Source organism: Planococcus citri, chromosome 3 (assembly GCF_950023065.1).
Source record: "Planococcus citri chromosome 3, ihPlaCitr1.1, whole genome shotgun sequence".
In the NCBI taxonomy this organism is placed as follows: domain Eukaryota; kingdom Metazoa; phylum Arthropoda; class Insecta; order Hemiptera; family Pseudococcidae; genus Planococcus; species Planococcus citri.
The window spans coordinates 42735883-42758965 of record NC_088679.1 but is presented as its reverse complement, the minus strand read 5'-3'; the positions used below and the strand labels follow the sequence as shown (position 1 = coordinate 42758965).

At 31.5% G+C, this 23083-nt stretch overlaps 1 protein-coding gene across 4 annotated transcripts in view; it reads left to right on the top strand.

The window, feature by feature from the left end:
- The window catches only part of Pkc53E (Protein C kinase 53E), a 104869-nt gene that overhangs the window by 44242 nt on the left and 37544 nt on the right, over nucleotides 1–23083 (top strand). For 2 of the 4 annotated variants that reach the window (XM_065356992.1, XM_065356990.1), the window contains exons 3-5: nucleotides 3049–3131; nucleotides 8944–9055; nucleotides 20678–20806. In XM_065356992.1, the coding sequence (XP_065213064.1) occupies nucleotides 3049–3131; nucleotides 8944–9055; nucleotides 20678–20806 (324 nt within the window). Of the gene's footprint in view, nucleotides 1–3048; nucleotides 3132–8943; nucleotides 9056–14149; nucleotides 14262–20677; nucleotides 20807–23083 lie in introns of all 4 variants that reach the window. The other 2 variants (XM_065356991.1, XM_065356989.1) reach the window with 1 other exon arrangement.

Below are 23083 nucleotides of genomic sequence, written 5' to 3'. Positions count from 1 at the left end.
ACTCGCTCTGAAGCAAACGTTTGTCAAGAAGTTTTACGGGTTGATTTTCAGTGCTAATGATTCGCAACAGTATATTAAATGCTACGCGTTTGCGGATAAAATCATGACGGTGGGTGTGTTGAAGAGATGGCAGAATTAATGCTTTTTTCATCGTCGCCGAGTTGTCTGGTGTCGTAATAGGTTAGTCGGTATATAGGCGCTGAAAATACGTTAAATGACTGAAAAGTATAACAAAACAGTGAGGAATTTCAACTCAACCAAGCGGTTGACACTCGCGCGTCAAAATATTACAATAAAAATGAAAGAGAAAATCATCGCGAATAGAATTGGCGACATGGAAACGAATTTCGAACGAGGAAACGTGTGACAAGCGGCCGTCACAACTGCGCGATAAATGATCCTTATAGCCAATGGCAGATTTCCTAATTGTTAAGTATATGAGCCCCTGCGCCACCTATTCATACGAACGGAAATTCTTTAGTAGTGGCAACTTGAATTTTTTTCTACACTAATTATTAATTTTTAAAAACACTCTGGTGTGGTTATTAGGTAAATATTTAGTGTCTTTTGCTACACATATCTACCTATCTGGTACCGATGTACTCTACGTACGTACCTACATGTCAATTTTACCCGTCGACTTCTTTATTTCTTTTCGTTTTCTAATCGTATGCTTGGGTCGTATAGTTCACAACCTTCGATCTACTGCAAAATAATATACTCTGTTCCAAATAAGAAACGCAAACTTTTCTAGGCGCAAAAACATAGGGTCCACATGAACAAGCAAGGTTGAGCACTACGCTAAACCAACGAAATTAATAACCGGTTTGCTTTTCATTGCTGTGTAATATTGTTCACCTCCCCGCCAGTTCCCCGAACATCACGCCTCGTCGTGTGTTGCGGGTTGTCAGTTTGCGTTTCTTATTTGGAACAGACTATAGTTTAAGGCTTTGGTGAGCTTCAGACAACGCCAGTGAAAATATTAGGTTTGTTGACTTAATGATTTGAAGGGATCAAATTTTCTCAATTTCGAGCGCTATTTCTTTTACAAGATGTTCTTTAAAGTGGTGTATATTATAATCCAACTTGTTGCAGAGATAGAGTTTACGTGTAGGCACCTTGTACTATGTACATATTAGTTCTTTCACGTTCAATTTTTCCCTGAAATCGCCTCCGAGATCAGTTTGGAAAAACCACAGAGATGGCACAAAATTGAAAATGTTCAGAATTTCGTTTCCGCAACAAAAAAAATGTAATTAAATGCCTCCCTCCTTTCATAACAAAATACGTAACATTTAAAGTAGGTACAGTAGAGTCTTGAATAATTTTTAATTTGTTTATTCTATGAAAGAAATACACATATTATAACAATTAGTATCCAGGATCTTACCATAGAAAAAATCCGGAATGTGTGTTGTGAGAACCAAATCATCCCGAGACCTCACTGGGGAAATCCTTGGTTTCTTGATGACTCAATTCATCTCTCCAGTCGTTTGTATAACCATTCGTGAATAGTTCAACTACATATGTATTAGCTCGCTTCAATTATAACGAGCATACGAGAAATTCATTCATTGTATGTTAACCGTATTCACTCGAATTGACTGTGCATTATTCATTGTCGTATTTCCCTATAATCAACCTGCTGAAACAGCCAGGCGGCTAAAACTTTGATATTTACGGTAGTACATAGGTATATACGTATATAAACTACCTGTAAATGGTTTTTTTTTTCGGTGTTGACCTTGTAATGGAGCACGAGATAACGACGAAGAAAAACTACTTTATGTAGGTTAATCCGCTTACTCGAATTTCGCATCAGATTGTGACCATATTTCAAACGTCACATTATACCTACGCTTTTACGGCTCGATGAATGTCTCATTTATTACCATTTTTACCGATACTGTAAAATCGAGAGTATCTGCAGCAAACAACGGTGTTGTTTTTTTTTCAGTGAACTTCACTTGAAGAATAAAAAGGGTATAATAGGCTCGCTGTTTTGGCCGGATTTTCTTGTCACAATTGGTAAAACAAAGGCAACTTAGCAGAATTCTACTTTCAGTCTGTCGCAGCTTATTTACACGCTCTTTTACTCATGTGATTTGAGTCAGTGCATTTGAGGATTTTGCCAGGATCAATAGATTATCCAATGTTAGTGGAACAGGACCCTTTAGAGGATCTATTTATGGAAGATTATGAATCAAAATTCTTTAAATTATAAATAATCGAATAGCCTATAGCATTAGTCGAGCGAAAAAATGAGATGCTTTCGAGAAGGGCGTATGAGTAATTTCAACCAACAAAAATTGTCATTCCATTTCGAAATAATGGTGAATTAATATTCTTATTCTATCGACGTTTTAGAAGGGTTTTCCTTACGTGAACAAATTCGTAAATTTTTCCATCCGGAGCGAAGTTCGGGTACCGGCTAAAGGTCTGGTACATAAGATGACGGCATTATCTATCAGTATTCGTTAAAAGATCAAATCGTACGTTCGAAACAAAAAACCAAAACGCGACGATAACGAAATATACGAGTTTAATAACCTTACTATGAGCGGAATGGGTGATTGAAAAAAGACATAAAAAATACAATTTTCATCTTGGCTTTTCTTTCATTTGGATTCCAATTGTTGGAATTTTCATTTGCAAAATGAGATATCTTACGAATTCGTTTTCATATTATTACTTGAAATTAAATTACAAATTTGTTTTGTCGTAGTAAAATTTCAAGAGACTTTCTCATTGAAATATTCAATGCGATTATGTTAAGGTTTTATTTATAATTTGCGAGTTTATTTCTTCGCGATGAAAACTGAATGTGGAATATGTACCATTGTTCTGCTTCTCTAAACGCATATTTTATTAATTCGAGTTTTGGCTTTCGATTTCTCTATTTGTTCAAAATTTGATGGAATATTTTCATTTCGTTTCTCAATTTTTTCTGCTGTTCGCTTGACTGAAAAATTTACTTAATCTTAAATGAATTTTTATACGAGTTCAAGTGACAGAAAATTAATTACACGTATTTTATCATTTTTTCAGTTTGCAGTTTCGTAGTACATAAACGTTGCCATGAGTATGTTTCCTTTACTTGTCCTGGTGCTGACAAAGGACCAGATTCCGACGTAAGTATCCATTTTCTCATTCTTTGTAGTATGTACCATTGGTTATTAACTACTATAATTTTATTGAAATTGGTCCGAAAATAATTAAAGGGTTATGGGATATGAATTTTCATTAAGTAGATGCCTATAGGTAGTAAATGTTAAAAAGCAGGGAATGTATAGGTGTAGTAGTGAAAAGTTTGCTCTATGAATGTGTGTATAGGGTTTTTACAATAAAATTATCTTATTGTTAGTCTACTAATAATGGTATTAATAGTAATTTTATCGTTGAGCGTGAACGATAAAAAATTTACCAATTTTACATGGTTTATGCTGCACAATATAAATTAATGGGTGTATGAAATGAGTTGTAAAAGGAATCGCTTCGTTTACGTAACTTGCAAATAACATAATTTAATTAATGGGTAGGTAATTGATTAATGTACCTATAGGTACTCATAATATAAGTACATTTGTTTATTACACGTTACTTGTATGAAGTAGATGGATATTTTGCTGTATTTTTACTATGGTAAATAAGTACTGATGTTATTAAACACATGCGACGAAATGAAAAATTCAAATGGCTGGAAAATCCTCCTGAAAAAATGTGGTGATGGTGTTTCATAAAGAAGGACTGTTTGGATTTAAACCGCTCCTGGTACATAGTTTGAAGCGTTTAAAAATTGAGCAATTTTTGATTTTGAAACGTTTTTGTTTCCCTTGAAAATATTTCTCTTGGCGAATATTAAGCAATCTTATTTTAATAAACATGCTGACCGACTGCTGGATGAAGATCGCATGTCTTTTTCTTAATATGAAGTAAAGCTGCCATAAAATGAGCGACTGTCCAATCAAAAAATTTAGTGCTGTATGAAAATTTTAAGGTCTAAAAATCACAATTTGTTGCTGTCACTGTATAAGTTGCATCTTGCTGAAAAACTTCGAGTACAATTCAATCCGTGGGACCTTTAACTTTCTCTAAAAATTGTTCTTAAGTAAAAAAATAAATAAATAAATAAATAAATAAAGGTTCCACAAAAAATAAATTTTTTATAGGCATAATGAAAAAGTTTTAAAAAAATTATATTTTTCTATCACAAAAAAAAAAAAAAAATGTTTAAGAAAGAAGTGAGTGCCCTGCGTGAGAAGTAAAAATAAAGAAAATTATAGAGCTTGCAATATTCTACCTGTTGAGTGGGGTTAGTTTTTCTCTAAATAGTTTTATTTTATTGGAGCACTCAACTTCATTGAATGATTCCAAAATGGGCATCTTTATACGATTTTTGAGGTTGGAAAAATTGTAATTCTTGATGATTTCTTCATGTTTAATTGTTGATGATAATAATAACATTTCAAGTACCTAGAAATTTTACGTAGGAAACAAATAAAAAAATTGGTTACAGCTTTTAATTTATAGCAGTGGATAAATGTAGTTTTTCCACGTTTTCGATTCATATACTTTTTTATTTTATCGATGAGAATGTTTCACACCAAGGGAAAAACGAACAAAACTTCACGCTGAATCGAAAAATTTGTCCCAAGTTCTCGAGTTTTGTTAAAATGTTACAACAAACATCACTTTTTGAACATTACTTTTTTGCTCTGTTACTCGTGGTGTTTATTTTGTATTTTCCGACTATATTGTTTTGGTTGTATTTTCGCGCTGAAGCGAAATTTTTGTTTGTAATTCATTGGACGCACGCTATGTATTTTGAAATAAATTGAATAAACTAAAACCGTTTTAAATAGATTATATTTGACGAAATACCCACCTTGAAGCTATTATGATTTAATTTACAATCGTACCAAAATTACATTTTGACAGTTTATGGGTATTTATAAATATAGTTCAGTATCATCCCTTGTATGTGTATGTGTATTCGACATATGAATAAATGTTTGATTGTATGTACAGTTCATACAACGTACTTACCTATCAGTTGTTGTTTTTGTTTTGTTTTTTTTTTTCATTTTTATATAAAAAATTGTTCTATTTAATGATTGAGTTTTTAAACACAAGTATTTTTGATAAGTTAATTTAATATCTGGTACAAGTTCTGTGAAATATGTTTTCAATTTCAAGTTCACATCATTTTATTATTTTTTAATCCTGTCGTTCTTTATTGGAATTTACACTGTGGGCGTGTGGGCTTCTTAAATTCCTTTTGTTAATCAAGTTGATGCTTTGAATTGAAGTACACGAATGCGGTAGAGTTTTCTTTAAAAAACAAAAACAAATTACCAACATTCCTAATTCCTATCGATTTTTTTCAGAAAATTTGTACCAGACAATTTTTTTTTGTTGAAAACATTAAGTACCTACATACTTTGAAAGTTTTTCGGTACCATTACAAAAAAAATTGAAAAATTTTAATTACATATTTTTTAAAAACTATCCCACCTACTACGGTTCCTATTAATTCTATTACATGTAAACTGATTCAACATTCATAATTATTGCAATAAGCGTACTTAATTTTCTATGTACATCTACATACATATAAAAAGATAGAAGAGTTCTGTTCCATTCCAATCAATTTTGATCGCATTAAGCGGATTATTCTTTTAAGCGGAATTTACTGTAGTTTCAAAATTTCATTTTTGTGAATTTTAGCAAGTTTTATGGAACATAATAATAAGTAGGCATAAGTTATCATTTGGAATACGTTATGAAAGCAAAAAGTCGTTATATTCAATGGGCGTTTCCTCTCCCCTCTCTCCTTGATATGAGAAGTAGTGAGTAGGTATATAATTACATTTTTGTGAAAATCTTAAAATTGCAAGTCTATTGGCAATGTTACAAAGAGGTTTTTGTTTTTAGTTCCATTCGAACGTTTGCATTGTAAAGCCATTGTTTGTAATGAAAGATATTTTATAAATTTTGATTTTCCCGATAACGAATACAAAACCATTACCTTTGAAACACAAAGTACTTAATACTGGCAATTATATTATTTTTAAAACTGAAATATAACATCGATAATGGAAGAAAACAATCCGATAAATTGGATCTATTTAATACTAAATGTAAAGTATACCTATATACACTAATGCTTCCATGTCGCATATTACCTACCAGCTAGTAACTACACCTCCATGTACAAATTTCAACAGCATTATCTTTTCGGCATACGTAAACGTACAATTTTTGATATGTACTTTGGAAACAGGCTTACTCATACATATAACGTTATAGGTATAGTTGCTTTGTTCATAAACTGGATACAGAAATTTGGTGAATAACACCGCAAAGGAATATTTTACCTTGTGTATTATGTTTTATTTAGAATTTTCGCAAAGCAAAAGTTGCTGATTTATTACGTTTAACTCATTGTGTATATTTGTATGAATGTAATATCGATTCGACGTAAAGGAAATTCTAATACATGCGTACATACAATTTGTAAGCTGTAACATTTATTGTGCGTGTTGAACGTCATTTCCTATACATTTTAGTTCGAGATAAATGTCAAGTATTACGAGACAAGAATTCTCTAGAGAATTTACAATTTCGTGTGTACAAAAAAAAATAACGAAAAAGAAAAGAAAGAAGAAAAAATACGTACAGTATTATAAGTACTTACTGAATACATATTATAAAAGCTTTGAAAATTAGGCGCAAAAAGTGTTACCGTTTGCCTCTGTGTCGTGTGTTATGTTATGTGTGTGTAACTATGTATGTACTGTGTATTTAAATAGCATAAGTAGGCACAGGTACAGGTACCTTGTGTATGGACCGTATGAGTTTTGCTGTGTAACGATCGAAAAATGATTTGAAATAGAATTGATTAATTTTTTAGCACTTAGTACCTGCCTTTCGTCAATGTATTTGTACCTTTTTCATGTTGACAATCGTAGGAAAAAATAAATAAAATTAAGCCCAACGTTGGTATGCTCAATTGTGAAGCCACGAATATTGAATACGTGTTAATATTTTTGCATACCCTACGCCGTATGTACTCGTATACTGTTGTCTGTTGGACATTATAGTAGTAAGTGAAACATGGCGAATGATTGCATTCTATATCGTAGATTTTGATGTGAATGTATTTTTTTCAAAATGTGGTAGCGTGATTAGGAAGGCTGCTGAATGCGAAAAGTAAAAAATTGTCATTTTTATAGAAATTTTGAAAAAAGGCCAATTTTTAGCTTAAAATGTAATCAATCGATGAGATTTTTTCTTTCTTGAACCTGTCGTGAGAAATATCATTTTAAATTACGCGTAGTAAAAATCTGATTTTTTTAACAACTTTTCCTTCATTTTTCAAGTGCTTATGACAAAAAGTCGAATCTTTTTCTAAAATATAATGTGAATTTATGCTCAATTTTCATTAGTAAATTTTTTTCAATTTTTTCGGATGCTCCCACTTTAAAATTTTTAAGCACATTCGAATCCACTTCAAAATTTTAGAAAATGCTAAGAAAGTCCATGTTCTTTTTTTGCTTTTAGCTTTGAAATTTTGAAATAGTTGTCTAACCAGAATTTTTTGTTTGAAATAGGTTTGTTTTAGCCTTCTTTCGGCACTGGGTGATCTGTAACAGGCGTCGAATACCTAATTCACCTGAAAACACTGCAACATTGCAGATACGATCACGCCATGTTGCAAAATATGAAAAGTGCCACAAACACAAAAAAAAGTTCTTTTCAACTTGATTTCAATTTTCGAAACTGATGAAACTAGGTATAACCGATCAAAATTTTAAAAGGGGTTTAACGCTTTCAATTTCAAATCAGACATAACACGAATAAAACCTAATTTATGGAACCTTTAATGTTCTGTGAAAGATTATGTTCACAGTCTGTTTGAAAATTTCTGAGCTAAAATAGAAAAACGGAAAACATTTCTCTTGTGCACCTTTTAATATTCAGCTATGTGGTGTGTTGTGTATTTTACCTAGTGTTGTTAGTCGAATTATTGCACTGGACCATGGTTACAGAACACCCAGTATATTTTTAATTATAATTTAAGAAAATCATTTTCGAGATGATATTTTTTTTAGTTGGTGAATGCTTATCACAGTAAGATACCGGCCAACCTCTCCTCAATAAAAATATGACATTCTTCATGAAAAATTTCTTAGAAATATTGAACTCTTAGCGAAAAGCTTGTTGTTCAACTAATATAATACATATAATTTAAATTACCGTACCCAAGTACCTCTTTAAACGTTTTTCTAAAAATGTATTGATTTTCAGTTTCTCAGCCTCCCGCCTCATTTTTCCACTGTACATGCATTCAAAATTTGACAAAAAAAAAACTCAGATTTTGAGCAAAGAGACAATACTCAAAATTTTAAAAATGTTCATGTTTGGTGTCACGTCAGGCTTAATGTATGAGGCCCACTACACAAAAAATTTTTAAAACGGATTGAAGTAACCCTCTTTTAAAGTATTTTACCAATGATCCTACTTCTAAGGTTCTTTCAATTTACAAGTACCTACTTATGTATTTTTTTCAACTCGTTGCTCGGTTCAATATAGGTATTTATCATTTATCCTGTATCTATACCTGTTTTTTTTTGTATTCATTTTGTATGTAGTCTATCAAAAAAAAAACTTGGTAATTTCATGAAAGTAAACTATGACAACTGTTTGGCGAATACATGATCAATAATTATGTTAGTTGTCTACTGTACTAATTTTTAGCTAAGAAACGCTGTAATAGGGCGCGGAAAATCGTACGTGTACAATTTTGTGATTATCGTGCTGTTTTTTTCTCTCTGGATTTATCTAGATATCTAACATAGGTTAAAGTGTTTGTCAAGTGTTCAAGTTTTGGTTAGGTTTGAAATAGCTTTTTGACCTGTTGTGTTTAACGTATCCCTACAGGATTCTAGAACGAAGCACAGATTTAAATCTCACACATACGGTTCACCTACTTTCTGCGACCATTGCGGCTCGCTGCTGTATGGCGTTATTCACCAAGGCATGAAATGTGAAGGTTAGACACTAACATTCCAACTACTCTGTAGGGAAATTTTTTCCGTTTTATTATAATTACTTTTCACTTTACTCGCGCTTTTGCAGCGTGATTACGCCAATACACTTATCGAAATACGTGCGCCGCTGGTCTCGCGTATTTCGATATTTTATGTATTTGGTTTTTTTTTTTTTTTTGATTTTTCTTTTCCTAATGTTCATGGTCAAAAAATGCGCTTGAAGATTTTACATTTTGAATTACACTATTTTCCTTACGAATGGAGTGCCTGCTTTTTAACTTTCTTTTTTTTTATGTGTGATGATTTTTCTCTTTTAGTAACACTTCTTTTTTTTGGCTGCGTTGTTACAGTATGAAAGATTGGGTAATTTTTTGATGGCGTGAAATTTTTTATTTTGTTCTTCTAATCTCTGTAAACTCGTTTTGTTCTCTGTCTTGAGCCTATCAATTTTTGTGATTGTATTAATTGATTGATTTATTTATTCTTTTTTTTACTTTCTTTTTTTCTTTCTGTCTTTCTCCAATGGCCTTTAACTATCACAAGTTTGCACGTAAAAATTATTCAAATGCGTATTCGTACATTTATCATAGATACATAGATAATATCGTCGTATACTTAAACTTATATGTTTGTGTATGTTACTGGAATGACATTATTTTGCAATTTGAGTTCCTGTACCAGTATTTTAATCATGTTGCGCGTATACGAAGGGATTTTTTTTCGGTAGTAGCCTACTTGTGTTTATTTTTTCTTGAGCCTGTGACTGTCAACGTCGATGAAGACAGTTTGATTAGTATTTGTTTATTTTTTTCATTTTCCGAAACGTGTATGTGTATGTATCGTTTAGCATCATTGTATGTAGATCTTTCGTGTTGTGGTGTTGAATACGTGCATGCAAACTATATGATATATTAGGCTACTTATATACGTATACTTACGAGAAAAAATAAGTTGTCGTACGGTGAGGTAGACTTATTTCTCATATCTTGCATATTCTTTTACTATAAAATTAATGCGTAATTTTTAAGTTGCTAGATTGCGCATGTGATATGAATAAGTATAAGTATACAGTAGGTCTTGGTACTGCGGTTAAATGATGTAATTTTCTCGTTACACGTCACTTTAACGCGTTATAGTACTACTTATGTGTGTAATTTCACGAAACTCTTATTTTCTAAGGACTTACGTGGTATGTAGTGCTAAAATATTTAGAATAACTTAGTTTTCGTCTAACGCGTTTATCGAATCTTGAATTTTATCCTCGGATCACAGGATAGACCATAATATGCATGTAAGATGTATTGGAACATATCTTACTCAAGTGAACAACCGAGGGCTGAAATGATCTAATTTTCATTCATGTGTCCAATTTCAATTATTTATTGGGTTTATATTCATTCACGTACCATTGTCTCTTAATTGTTTGGAATGAACTAAAGTGTGTAGTTTTGGATGAATTTATTTTTCAATTTTCTATTGGATAGTGGACTGAAAACCATATCAGAGTCTTGAAACACCCTACTCACTACTCAGATAATGCACTCCCTCCCCCAGATGGATATAATAAGTAGTATTTTCTTACATCTTCTTGAATTATCTTCAAATTTTGAAACCCGGCGAAATTTTTGAAAATTGGAAAGTTTTATGATGAAAATGTTTTTATTGAAATCAATGAAAATTATTTCTGAAAAAAAATTGAATTGAAACACAGGAGCGAAAGCTTGGTATTTTTATCATAAGAATATGCTCAATAATGATACGAGGGTAGTTTGAAAAATTAGGTAACAACGATTAGGAATGGCGCAATAAACTGGAGATTCCTACAATTTTGTTGACGGCAGGAGGAGCAATTGAAAATTTTTAAAATGACTGGCAAATTAAAATTTCAAATGCCTATGGCTCTGGTTCTAATCAATTTTGCGGTTCAAATTTTTTTTTTAAATTTTATTCTACATTCCAAAGGCTATTGGCTATTTTTGCTCATGTTGCTAAAATCAGCGTGTTGCGACTTTTGATTTTTGATGATGCAAAAAAAATCAGTTCAAAAACTTACAATTGAAATAAAAGTAGGTATAAAAGCACAGATTGAAAATTTTTCGAGAAAATAATTTTTAAAGATTGTGAGTAGGCTGTATACAAAATTGCTGTAAAAAATTTCAGAAATTTTTTTTGTGATGTCAAAATACCTACTTGACCATTTTATTGACAGAGATGACGAATAAAAATTTTTTCTTGCCTCAATACAGAAAAAATTTGCCTATGCTTAAATATGTTTTCTGGCATAATTACACCTAATAGAAAATTCGAAAAAAAAATTCCTGCGCTTTATCAACTAAAAATGTTGCAAAAATTCATAAACATTTTATTTTTGCTTAAGTTACCTTTTCGTGATAGTAGTACAAATATGAAAAATATAAAACATCAAAGTTTTGCCAACGTTCAAAAAACGTTTGTTGAAATTCTGAATTTTCCACGAGTGGTTAACTGTTTTTGTACTTACTTCAAAATAAGAGTACTTCCCCCAAAAAATTGAATGTTTTATGCATTTCCAAATTGGAATGAAAATTGATGATGTTTCTAGATATTTTAGCCAAATTTGATCGGATATTTCAAAAATCGAGATTATTAGTTGACAATGAATTTTTTTAGGAATAAATGAACCGTCTCAATTTTTTCTATGGAGGTGGTAATTTTTGCCTCGACGCGGACTAAGGAGATTTAAAATACCCTTCGTAAAATTTTTATGCGTTTCAGTCGAGTTTGAAGGTTTCAACTTTTCAATTATTTGCAGTGTGGATTTTCTTATATCCGCTTAGTTAATTCTTGATCAAATACTGTTTTGTTTGCTTACTTACTGTAAGTGTTGTAAAACTGTGTGAAGGAAAATAATGGTTTCTTTGGAAGTTTAAGCTTTACTATAGTTAATAGTGATAATGCACCCCAACTACCAAGTCGTCTGATTTTAAAATAAAATCGGTCATTCTCATCTAAATAGCTAATTTTAGCAAAAACTAAACTAGAAATAATAACTCTTTTTCAAAAAGTTCAACTTATCATAAAGTCTGCACGTGCAGTTTGTATGTATAGGCGTCATGCTGAAATAATTATTTAGTAGAGTGCAAGAGTGTACCTGTACGTACCTATAGCTATACGTATTTCAATTCAAATTTAGAAAAAAAAGGTATCCGATGAAAAATTTTGCATTGCAACGAATTCTCCGGTAAAGATGTATAAGAATTATCAACATTTTCAAAAAACCAATTTGTTTATTTGCGAATCGTACTTTTTTTAAAAACGAAAACAAACGAATAGGCCTAAAGCAAAACTTGAAATTATCGCGCTACTAAATACCTTCAGTAAGTAGATATAAAGAATGTATTGAAACCCTGAAATGTCTGCCTTATTTGACATTGTGAAATACTGAGCCTAAAAGTTTAAAATGGAATGACAAGAAGTACTTCAACAAGGCAGAATAGGACGGTGAGAAAAGTTTCCACCGAACTACGGGCCTTTGCGAAAGAATTTTTTGAACCCTTAGAGATAAGAGTAACAATACAAAGGTAAAGGTATATCGTTCTACACGACGCAGATTCTAGTATAAATCTCATGTGAAAGTAATGAATTAAATTGGACGGAAGCATTCGTTCAAAATTCAGCAGCTCTACGTAACTGTGAAATCCCGTGATATCCTTTGACCTGAAATCTAGTCGAAATATTGGAAAAATCAGCATTTTTTTATATGGCTGCGAAAGCGTATTTTTGAAAAATTAATAATCAAGACATTTCAATAATGTAACAGGGACGTTGGAGATAACTTGATGTAACTTATACCTTACCTACCTGTGTATTAGATAGCGTCGAGGAAAGAATTACTAATTAATTATTAAACCCTATGAATTTCAACTCAATCCCTTATAGTTAGTTAGAGTTATCGCTACGCACAAAGTAGCAAAGAGCATTTATTCACGAGCCACTTGGACTTTATTCCCAAAATTAAAGTAATGTTTATTCAATATTCACGAGTCATATTGCGAGATTTATTTTAATTTAAATTTTCTTACTTTCGGGCAAACTAGTAGCTCAATTTTCTTCTTCGTTTAATATGTCGAGCTAATATGATCAAAGTGCTTTAGGCATTTTTATTTCAATGCACAGCATCTTGATATTTTTTCATCATCTACGAAAAGTTTATTAAATTGATTTTCAGTGTTTCAAAATTCAAATTTATGCAGATATGCCTTTATGTACCTACAATATTAAATTATGATTTTTTGAAATTCATTTCTCGCTAATTAAGCCACTTCTCAACTTGCTGTTTTCAAATTAAGTATTCATGTACATAATATGTACCTACATTAAAATGTAGCCTATATCTTGTGAGGCTTAAGTATGAGTCATGAGGCACGAATAACATTGGTATTAAAGAAGTTTCATTTATTAGTGGGGTGGGACTGGTGGATGTATCAAAGTAAATACTTACCTAGCTAAATTAAGAATCTAATCAAAGTGAGAAATCATAGGTGCAAAATACGCTAGATCAATGGAAATTACTTAATTAATTTTTTCTGCATTTGATAGTGGGAAAAATGGTCAAGGTCGTTAAATATTTTATATTTTAACATACCTACGAGAATGAAGGTGTTGATCATTATTTATTGTACTTACATAATTATTTATTACATTTAAATGAATGTCGTATGAAATGAACAAAAAATTTAATAATTGAAATCAAAGCATGAAAAAATATGTTGCGTGATATTGCAAAGTAATCAATTTTTTGTATTCATAATGCTTGTGTGTTATTAACATTAACTCGATTCTATTCTTCTATGTCTACTTAATACCTACTTTACTGATCAACCTTTTTACTTGAATAAGTGTTCATTTTTGTTGTTGTTTTTTTTTTAAATGTACTAAAAACGCTTCTACTTGACACTAATTCGCTTCGATGAATATTTTTGATTTCTTGCGTGTGTATAACTTTTTTTAAAAAACTTAATTTAATATTTTTATTTTTTACCTTAGTTTTTATTTTTTCGTTTTTTGGTAGTACAGTTTTTTGTTTTTCAATTTTTTTTGTTATTTCTTAACAAAAGGCAGAACAAGCAAAGCACAAATGGCAATTACATACGTATATTACGCCTACATTTTGTGATCATTGCGGATCAATGCTGCATGGGATAACGCACCAAGGATGGAAGTGTTCAGGTGAGAAGTTTCAATATTTTGCATTCGTCGAATTCCCTTAGATGATTTCTTATTTCGCATCCTTATTCCTTATGGTTACTTTTATTTGAAGGGTTGACTGTTGATTGCAGAAATTTGCACAAAATTAACCCACTTGGATTTTTTTTTTAATTCGTAGACTAGGTAGACTTATAGCATTTATTTTGAAAATTAGCTGAATTGTCTGTAACTAAGTATAAATACCTAATACATTAAATGCGAGTAATATTGGGCCGGGTTCTTCAATTGTACATATATTTATTACAAGACGCAAATCGACTGCAAATGGTGCATTGTTCTGCATTCGTTCATAATCTTATTTTTGTTGCTCATGTGCTCAAAATTCATTGGTTTAAGGGTTTTCAAGGATGATGGTATTTCTAGAGCTTTCTCATCACTTTTTTTTAGCACCTAATTATTTAAGATCAATATTTTAGATTGCTATGTAGGCCTAACTCAATTTATTTTGTTCGCGTTATCGCTGAATCTGTGATAACGCTGGAACTTGAATGTTGTGTCTGTTAAGTATCTCGTTTTAAAATTTAAAATATTAATCACTCACAGATAAATCTTAGAATGAACAAGAGATCGAAGAAATGCAATATGCATACTTCAATTCATTTCTTAAAAATTAAAATAACGCGACAATCCAAAATATTGATCTTGAAAGTGTTAATTATGAGCTAAAAATCAAACTTTCATATTTTTTCCATCAGCATTTACTGTTCGTTGATGGTGAAATAAGGGTGACCTAAGATGCTTCACTTTTGTAGAACTAGAAGCCTTTATTAAGTTTATAGATAGGTTTTTTTAGTTTTTTAGTTTCGGTTTTATAAATTCAATCCATAGACAATGGACAGACATCTCAATGTACCATAAGTACATTTGACTCATTTACCGATATTTTAGTTCATGTAGGTGGCATTTTTATCCGGTCGTAAATCTTTTAAAATTTATTGCAATTTGATTAGTATGTAGGTGATGTACGGCATGAAAAACAGTTAGAGTACTGAACGTGTACACTAAATCTTCTTCCGGTAGATACGTTTTGTGCACGATGTTCAATACACCTGACTTTCTGTAGCTCTAACGGTATTCTTGAACGAAATTTGAACATGTTGATTTATTTGTTTTTTTAAAAATTTGTTCTTTCGTCATAATTTGAGTTGACTTTTAACAAAAAGGTCGAATAAAATTGATTATACGGCGAACACAGGTAGTAGGTAGGTGATATAGGTAGTCTGTGGTATATGTAGGTCTAGGTATTTTTGATTTATTGCTGTGCAACCACAAATTATTAGTCTACGACAAAAATGATGAAGGTGACATTTATTTGTTATATGTACGTACGGATGGGCTGTGTATGAGTTAGGTTCCGAAACCTATGCACATAAAGGTTCATTTCATAGCATCGCTCGTAGCTATACTGTAGATATGTTGATCTACTCAACGAGTTGCTGTGCGAGGCATTAATACATTTGTAGCGTACTCACTTTTAAAAAAAATAAGTTATGTAAAAATACCTACACCAACTTTGCAAATCGTACAAAATACATAAATTGAGGAGTCGGCCTGCAAAGTGACCTAACTGCAAAAAATTGATTTCGAGATAAATGAGAAAAACGTGTCCTAGGAAAATGAAGTCACATTTTCGAAATCTGTTATCGGGAATCGAAAGGGTCAACCCTCACTCACTTAATCACCTTTTCGTTTCTGAAAAATATGAACACGGGTTCGCTACAGGGTGCAACAAAAATGAAAAATGCTGCAGTTAGGTCACTTTGCAGGCCGCACATACGTTTTTTTTTTGTTTTTTAGTGATATGTACGCAATTTTCTCCGGTTTTTCATTGCGTATGTTATTTTTTATGAAAGCAAAGATTTATTCATTCATTCAAGATTTTTTTATGTACAGGAAGCTGGGTAGCTAAAACTGGAGTTGTGGCTTATTCCCAACTTACGATTTTACCATTTCGAATCACTCTGGAGCCTCCAGTGCGATTTTCGATGTCTCCAAAATTTTTGAATTTCTTTAAAAGGGGTTAAAATTAATTTTGATTTCAACAAACAGTACCCTATGAAACACATTTTCGGAAAATTGTAAAAATAAGGTCACTTTGCAGGCCATGCTTTAAATTTTATCATTTTCAAGGGAGGGGGAAGGGGTGTTACGAGTGAAACTGGATGAAGGTGATATATTCCTTTTGTAGGGCATGTCCTAAACTATCAGATAGCGTTGCTATCTCAAAAATCATTTTTTTTGCAGTTAGGTCACTTTGCAGGCCGACTCCTCAATTGTATTTTTACACTATCCAATTTCTGCTCAATAAAAAAGTTCCAAGATCTGATGAGAAAGGTCATCGAAATGCCCCCCCCCCAAAAAAAAGTTCAGTTTTATCTACTCTGGAGAAATGAGAATGAAAATGAATCTGAAAAGTAAAAAATATTGCATGTATTTGCAATGTGCATTATTTGTTTTGTTATAATTTGCCTTTCAAGCAAAATGAGCATTCAAAATTCAGCACCGTGAACTCAAAAGTCCGCAGAGTTCTGTAAATGAAAAATTATTCGAGTCCACGCATTTCATCAAACATTCAAAAATGTAAATTCTCATAATGAAAATTCCTATGTTTTTGAAAATTTAAAAGATGCATATAATTTTTCATTAAAATGCCTCTTTGTATCTCTACCTTATTATAGTGGTTGTTTACGCGAGCTATTTTTATGCCTATTTTTCAATGTACATGTAGTGCATGTACGCCTACAAAATGTTGTCGTTTTCGTTTCTTATTGTCATACCTAAAGTAAAATTCCCTCAGGCTTGATCATTACCAAATGTTTTAATATATTATACGTACCTACGTATAATAAGATAGGAATGCCTTTCTTACATTCTTGTATGAACAAAAAACAACATGTGATTGATGATACCTACCATCTCTTCTTGATCATTCGTTAAACAATTCGTGTTTTGATTTATTTTTTTGAAAATTGGGTGTATGGACGTGTAGTCGTTAATTTTCTCATGAAAAGCTGAATAGTTGAAAAAAATCAATCCGCCAACGGGCTTTTTTTTGAAGTCGTTAGATAAAAATATGTTGTAAATTGAAAATTTTATTACACGTTTTGGAGAATAAGGATTGTACGTTGCAATGTGTGATAATTTTCTACGTGCACCGATTGGCATATTACGTATCACAACATGTGCCACAACATTTGTCCTGAAACGTGTAACGACAAGGCGAGCAACTGTTGTGGTACATGTAAGTGTACGATATGTTTTAAATCGAGCACGATCGAGGATGACACTTTTTGCAAAGGGTATTGCAATTTAGATGGCTGAGAGAATCGATTGTTTTTGTGGAATCGGTTTAAAGAAACAAAATTCATATTTTTGTTTCGAAAACAATGTTGCGAATATCTGGAAATTTTTTAGCATTGATCTATAGCCTTTAAGAAGCATTATAATTTTTACGACTGTTGCGAAGTCTCGTTTTTAAACGTTTTCAATTAGTTTTCTTTCACTCGAGTTGATAATTAATATTTTAATTATAAAAGAATTCTTTTGTAGACCCCTCCCCCTCTCACCGTCAGATTTTCCCTGTAGCAAAGCAGCGAATCATTCATTAATGCTTTATATCGACTAAATATGCTCGAGAGCATTTTCTTAACTTGAAATCAGCGAATATGAGAATGGGCTATAGAATTATTTTTTTAGATTGTGGTTAAAGCTGTCAGAAAAATCATGGAATTAGATAAAAAGCTCTGGCTTCATGGTTCATCTTGAGATCCTCTTTCTACTGAAATAACACATTCAACATTATTATGAATTTTGAAATAAAAAATTGATAAAAATTGTTTCTTCGTCTTTTTTTAAAGGTCTTTATTTATTGAATTGATATTTTTTCGAAAGCCTTCCCCAATTTATCATTAAAAAAAAGTCATGATCTAATCGGGTACCATATCTAACCAATGCCTATAATATTTTATGGCGAGCTTGTTCGGAAAAAAGCGAAAATGAATACTGCACAATTTTATTTTTCAAGTGTACGCCGGGCTGTGTTCGTTTTTTTTAACGCTTTGACGCTATAACTATATCATACACTCCAAATTATATTCAATTTTCATGTAAATTAATGAGTTTTACCTTCGTACAACGAATATATAGGTAGGTAGATTGAATTTGTCTGGTACGATTTTGCTTGCGTAGTGATAGATTATTAATTCAGTTTTAATCGTTTTAAGCGTTTGTAAAAGGATCCGTACGACCTTTTGTTATTAATGAAAAAAAAGAGAAACTGGCTTTTAAACGTTAATCAATTTTGTTTTGTCCATAAAGCTGCGTAAACTATTGTTGAAATTTAATCGAATGTGTAATATTATGAGAGACGAAGAAAGAACCAAGTATATAGGTTTTCGATACATTAGTTGTAATTTTGAAGGGTAATCCTTTGGTAGCGCGATAGATTGAACATTTTTTACGATACATTAATTTTTAAAAATACGTGAAAATATTCGATAAAACGATTTTCTACGATATCTTTTCTCAAGCGTATCAATCTTTTGGGAGTTGAAGAGCTACCTACATACATGTTAACTTTATTGAGTTACAGCTTCATTATGTAGTGCTCGTATCGTCTTTGTTGTAGGTTTTTCTTCTTCTTCTCTCTCTTTTTCTAAAATGGGTTCAATGAGTGTAACTGTTCTGCGAAAATGAGATGAATGAAATTTATAGCGAGGCTGTTTGGCTTAAATTTGAACTTAAATTGGTCGTTGAAGGAACTTTTTAAAAAGAATTAACAGTGGATTTCTTTTTTAAAAGTTGCTGTAACTGACGCAGAAATAATAATAATGATAATGAAAAGCATTATTTTTTTTTCTTCGTGCACGCAGTTTTCATTTTAGTAGGTATTTTATGAAATGCGCAAACTATAAAGATTTTTTTTGTAGTTTCATGAAGTTGTTTTGTAAAGATCGACTTCTTAGAAGTTTTTTTTTATGGGGAGCTCTTTTCCTCATTAAAATTTTTAAAAATTTAATAGAAGCTCATTCGTCCGTTATATTTATTGAATTTTAAGTATGCGATGTATTAGTGTGTGTGTGGTTTTTTTATTCGAACTTTTTGTTAAATTTACTTTGGTTACCGCTTTAATCGAAAATTTTAGATCATTGTTTTTTTAGCTAAGTTTTCCATACGTCGTATTGTTACCTACCTAGTTTTTGTTTTAAAATTGATGTATCACGGAATAGTGCTATTAGAAATACTTTCTATTGGTGTTTTTCATTATCACCTTCTTTGTAATTGGCCAGTTAAAGTCGTTTCAATGGTAAGCGGAAAAATGTTATTTTGAATTTTTGTGTATTTTTTTACTGGCATGGTTATGCATGATGACTATGGAGATTTTTTTTTCTTTAACAATTCGCGTTTTGCTGATTACTTACATTTGACTATGAACATTTCGTTTCACGTGAGATGTAACAAATAGTTTCGTATTGAACCTGAATTTAAAAAGTACTGCAATTCATTCTTTGTTTTCTTCTTCAATAATTATTATAGTTTATAGATTTCTTTTTCGCTTTTGTGGCTTTTTACTTACAATTTTTTCTAGTATATGACATTTTAGTTTGGTACTTAGATTATAGATAAATTATTAGAGGGAACTACGCACCTCTTTATCATTACAACTATATATCTACTTACCTATTACTTGATTTTTTTTTTAGTGTTTTATTGAAGCACGATTACTTATATAAAATACCTACCTGTATGTGTATTCGTACGAAGTAATATGCATATGGGTAAATATACTCGGTATTTAGTTCAGTTGATGTAAAAACTTAGATATTTTTTGAAAGTTATTTCATCGAAAATTAATTTAAATTGTTTCTTCATACTCGTAATATCCCCTCTTCAGAAAACTTTTGAGCGCGAAAATGATACAAGGGTGTAAGTGCACTTTATCACATTTTTTTACTTTTCATTTTGCTCTAAATAAAACGAAGTGTACCTAAATTTGTCATTCTATTTCAAAATCAAAAGATTTTATTCATCAGATGCAAAATTAACCACAGAATAATGTGAAAAATGTAAAGTGCATTATACTTATGCATTACGAAAAAAAAATCGGATGAACCTTGAATTGTCGCAGGCTGTTCGTTGACAAGTTTAAATGATTTTGCGTCGACTAAAATTGAGTAAGTAAACCTTTTTGATAAATTTCAACTGAACTAAAACTGTGAAAAAATAAGGAATGTGAAGATGAGTGTTCTCATTTCTTTATTATACTTACCTGTAATAATTACGTATCAAATAGGTGTATAATTTGAATTAAGGTATCTAGACTTACTTAGATTCCAAATATCAAAAATAAGATACTAACATTCTATTTATTTGCGTAGCATGTGATATGAATGTTCATAAAAGATGCCAAGAGAGTGTTCCAAATTTATGCGGTTGCGACCACACCGAAAGAAGAGGTAGAATAGAACTGAAGATAAATTGCTCCTCCAATAAGCTCATTGTTGAAGGTTAGTGAATATTTTATGTTATTTGATATTAGTATAAGATTTTAATCATTAGATAAAATGTGTAAATTAATCCGAATTGTGGGATCCCGGACATTTCCTCGAACCCGATTTGCCTAAAGGACAAAATCTCAAAAGAGCATTTCCCCGAAACATATAATTTTCCCAAATGCCTTTCTCCCGGCAGAAAATGTTTATTAAGTAATAAATATGCGTGCAGAAGTTAAGTGGCGATTTATTTGATGAAGTTTACGAAATACTCGTATGTCAGTTTTTGGGAATTTTTGTTTAAAATTTCAGCTACCATGCTCATTCCAAAAATCGCATTTTTGTTCATGTCGGAGGCAGACATCTCGTCAAAAGGGTCCCTTGTTAGGACCTTAGCTTCTCTTATGGAAAACAATTCTCAACCTCTCGTTTTTTTTTCGAATTTTACGTGAAATTAAAAATTGAATTTGTAAATTATTTTTCTATTTAGTAACTTGTTTTTGTGCGGTAGGTAGCCTATGTGCAAACTTGGGAGTCGGGTTTTACTCCCCCTCCACCCTCTTCGTTCTCATAAATTTTTCTGGTCGTTCTGAAAAGTTCAGTCAATTTTGTATTTTTATTTTTTTCAGTATCTTTAATAGTTTTATAATGAATAAAATAAAACAAAAAATGGAAAATCTGCAGAAAATTTTGTTTTTTTTGACCGTTTGCTTTTCACCAAAGTACAAAGAAAAACACGCGAAGAAATTTGAAACTTGTGTGACTTTTCAAATTGAAAAATATATCTAGTATTCGAATAGAAATGGGTAAAAATTTAATATCAGAGAATTTTGGAATTAGCAAAGCTCTTAAATAACATTAATTTTAATAAATACGTAAATACTAATTGTGAGTACTAATTGGGCTGTAAGCTTTAGAACATTAGGAAATATCACCGACTCGCCTGCGTTTAAATAAAAAGCTCTTGCGAATTGTAGAAGTATTCTTAATTCGACAAAATCAGCTCAACTTGTTAATTTTTCAAATAAGTCGAGTTGTAAAAGAATGATAATATTATGAATATTATTATGTATGCGAAAACGTGAGAAATGAGCGAACGGATTTCGTAGTTTTGGCGAACTTAGTTGAATTTAATTTCACTCGTAAAACTTTTTCGCACACCGGTGATTCTCTGAAAGTTGTTGAAATGGTGTTGAATGGAAAACTACAACGAAATTAATACTTACTATTTAAAGTTTTTTTCCCTCTCGGTGCCAAAGTGTTGGAAAAAAGCGAAGATTTTAATTTCAACCTACATAAGATAAATTTTTCGAGCGGTTTGGGATTGAACTCGTAAAATACATCCATTAGCTGCAGATGGCTTAACTGTGAAGGCTTTTCGACGCATTTACTACGAAAATGCCGGTAAAAATGGCGAGATAGTAAAAAAAAAATACAGATTTCCAACACGAATGAATAAAAAATGTATCAGCGATTTTTACCAATCGAAAAAAAGTGCTCGAATGACGATTTTTATTGCGTTTTCCCCGCAGCATCGACACCAAACGGATTGTACCTAATCGTTAAACATTTTTACAATTTGTAGTTTTATGTTTGAGTCCATCTCGTCTCATGTAGGCCTGCACTGTGAAGTATCTAAGTACGTCTACGTATATCTGATTTAATATCGCTACGTATAGGTATTGGCGAGAGAAACTTATAAAAAAAAAATACTTTTTCGAGAATTTTCCCATTCGAGGATAATTTATTTTCAAATTTTTCTCCTGATCAGAAAAAAGGCTGCAGGAGAAATTGCCGAGTTGTAAACAAATTAAAATTTGTATTGTTGTTTTTTTTCTCTGTAAAAGGTGCTGTGCCGTTTCGAGTTATTTTTGAACTTTTTGATTTGATGTACATATTTAGCTTTCAAGTTGAGAAAAGAGCATCTGTTTTTGATGTTTTATTTTTCTTTTTTCAAAGATATGTTTTTAGAAGCTTTTTAATATTTGTTTTTACGTTTGGTTGAGTTTCAAATATTAATGATTACTACGTACTACATTCGTAAGGGTGTAGGGTAATCGTGGATTAGTCTCGAGAGATTAAAAACGTAAAATTTACGGCGTGCTAGGGAAAAAGCAAAAACGTTTTTATGGCTGTCATGCAATTGCGCCAAATATACCCTGAATTGCGCCGAGTAAAAAAATAAGCATACCTGCAATTGCGCCAAATAGGGAAATGTGCTCATGGGGAATTGCACCGATCAAAAGAACGAATCTTCCCGACCCTTTGCTCACACTGCGGACTGTCAGAATC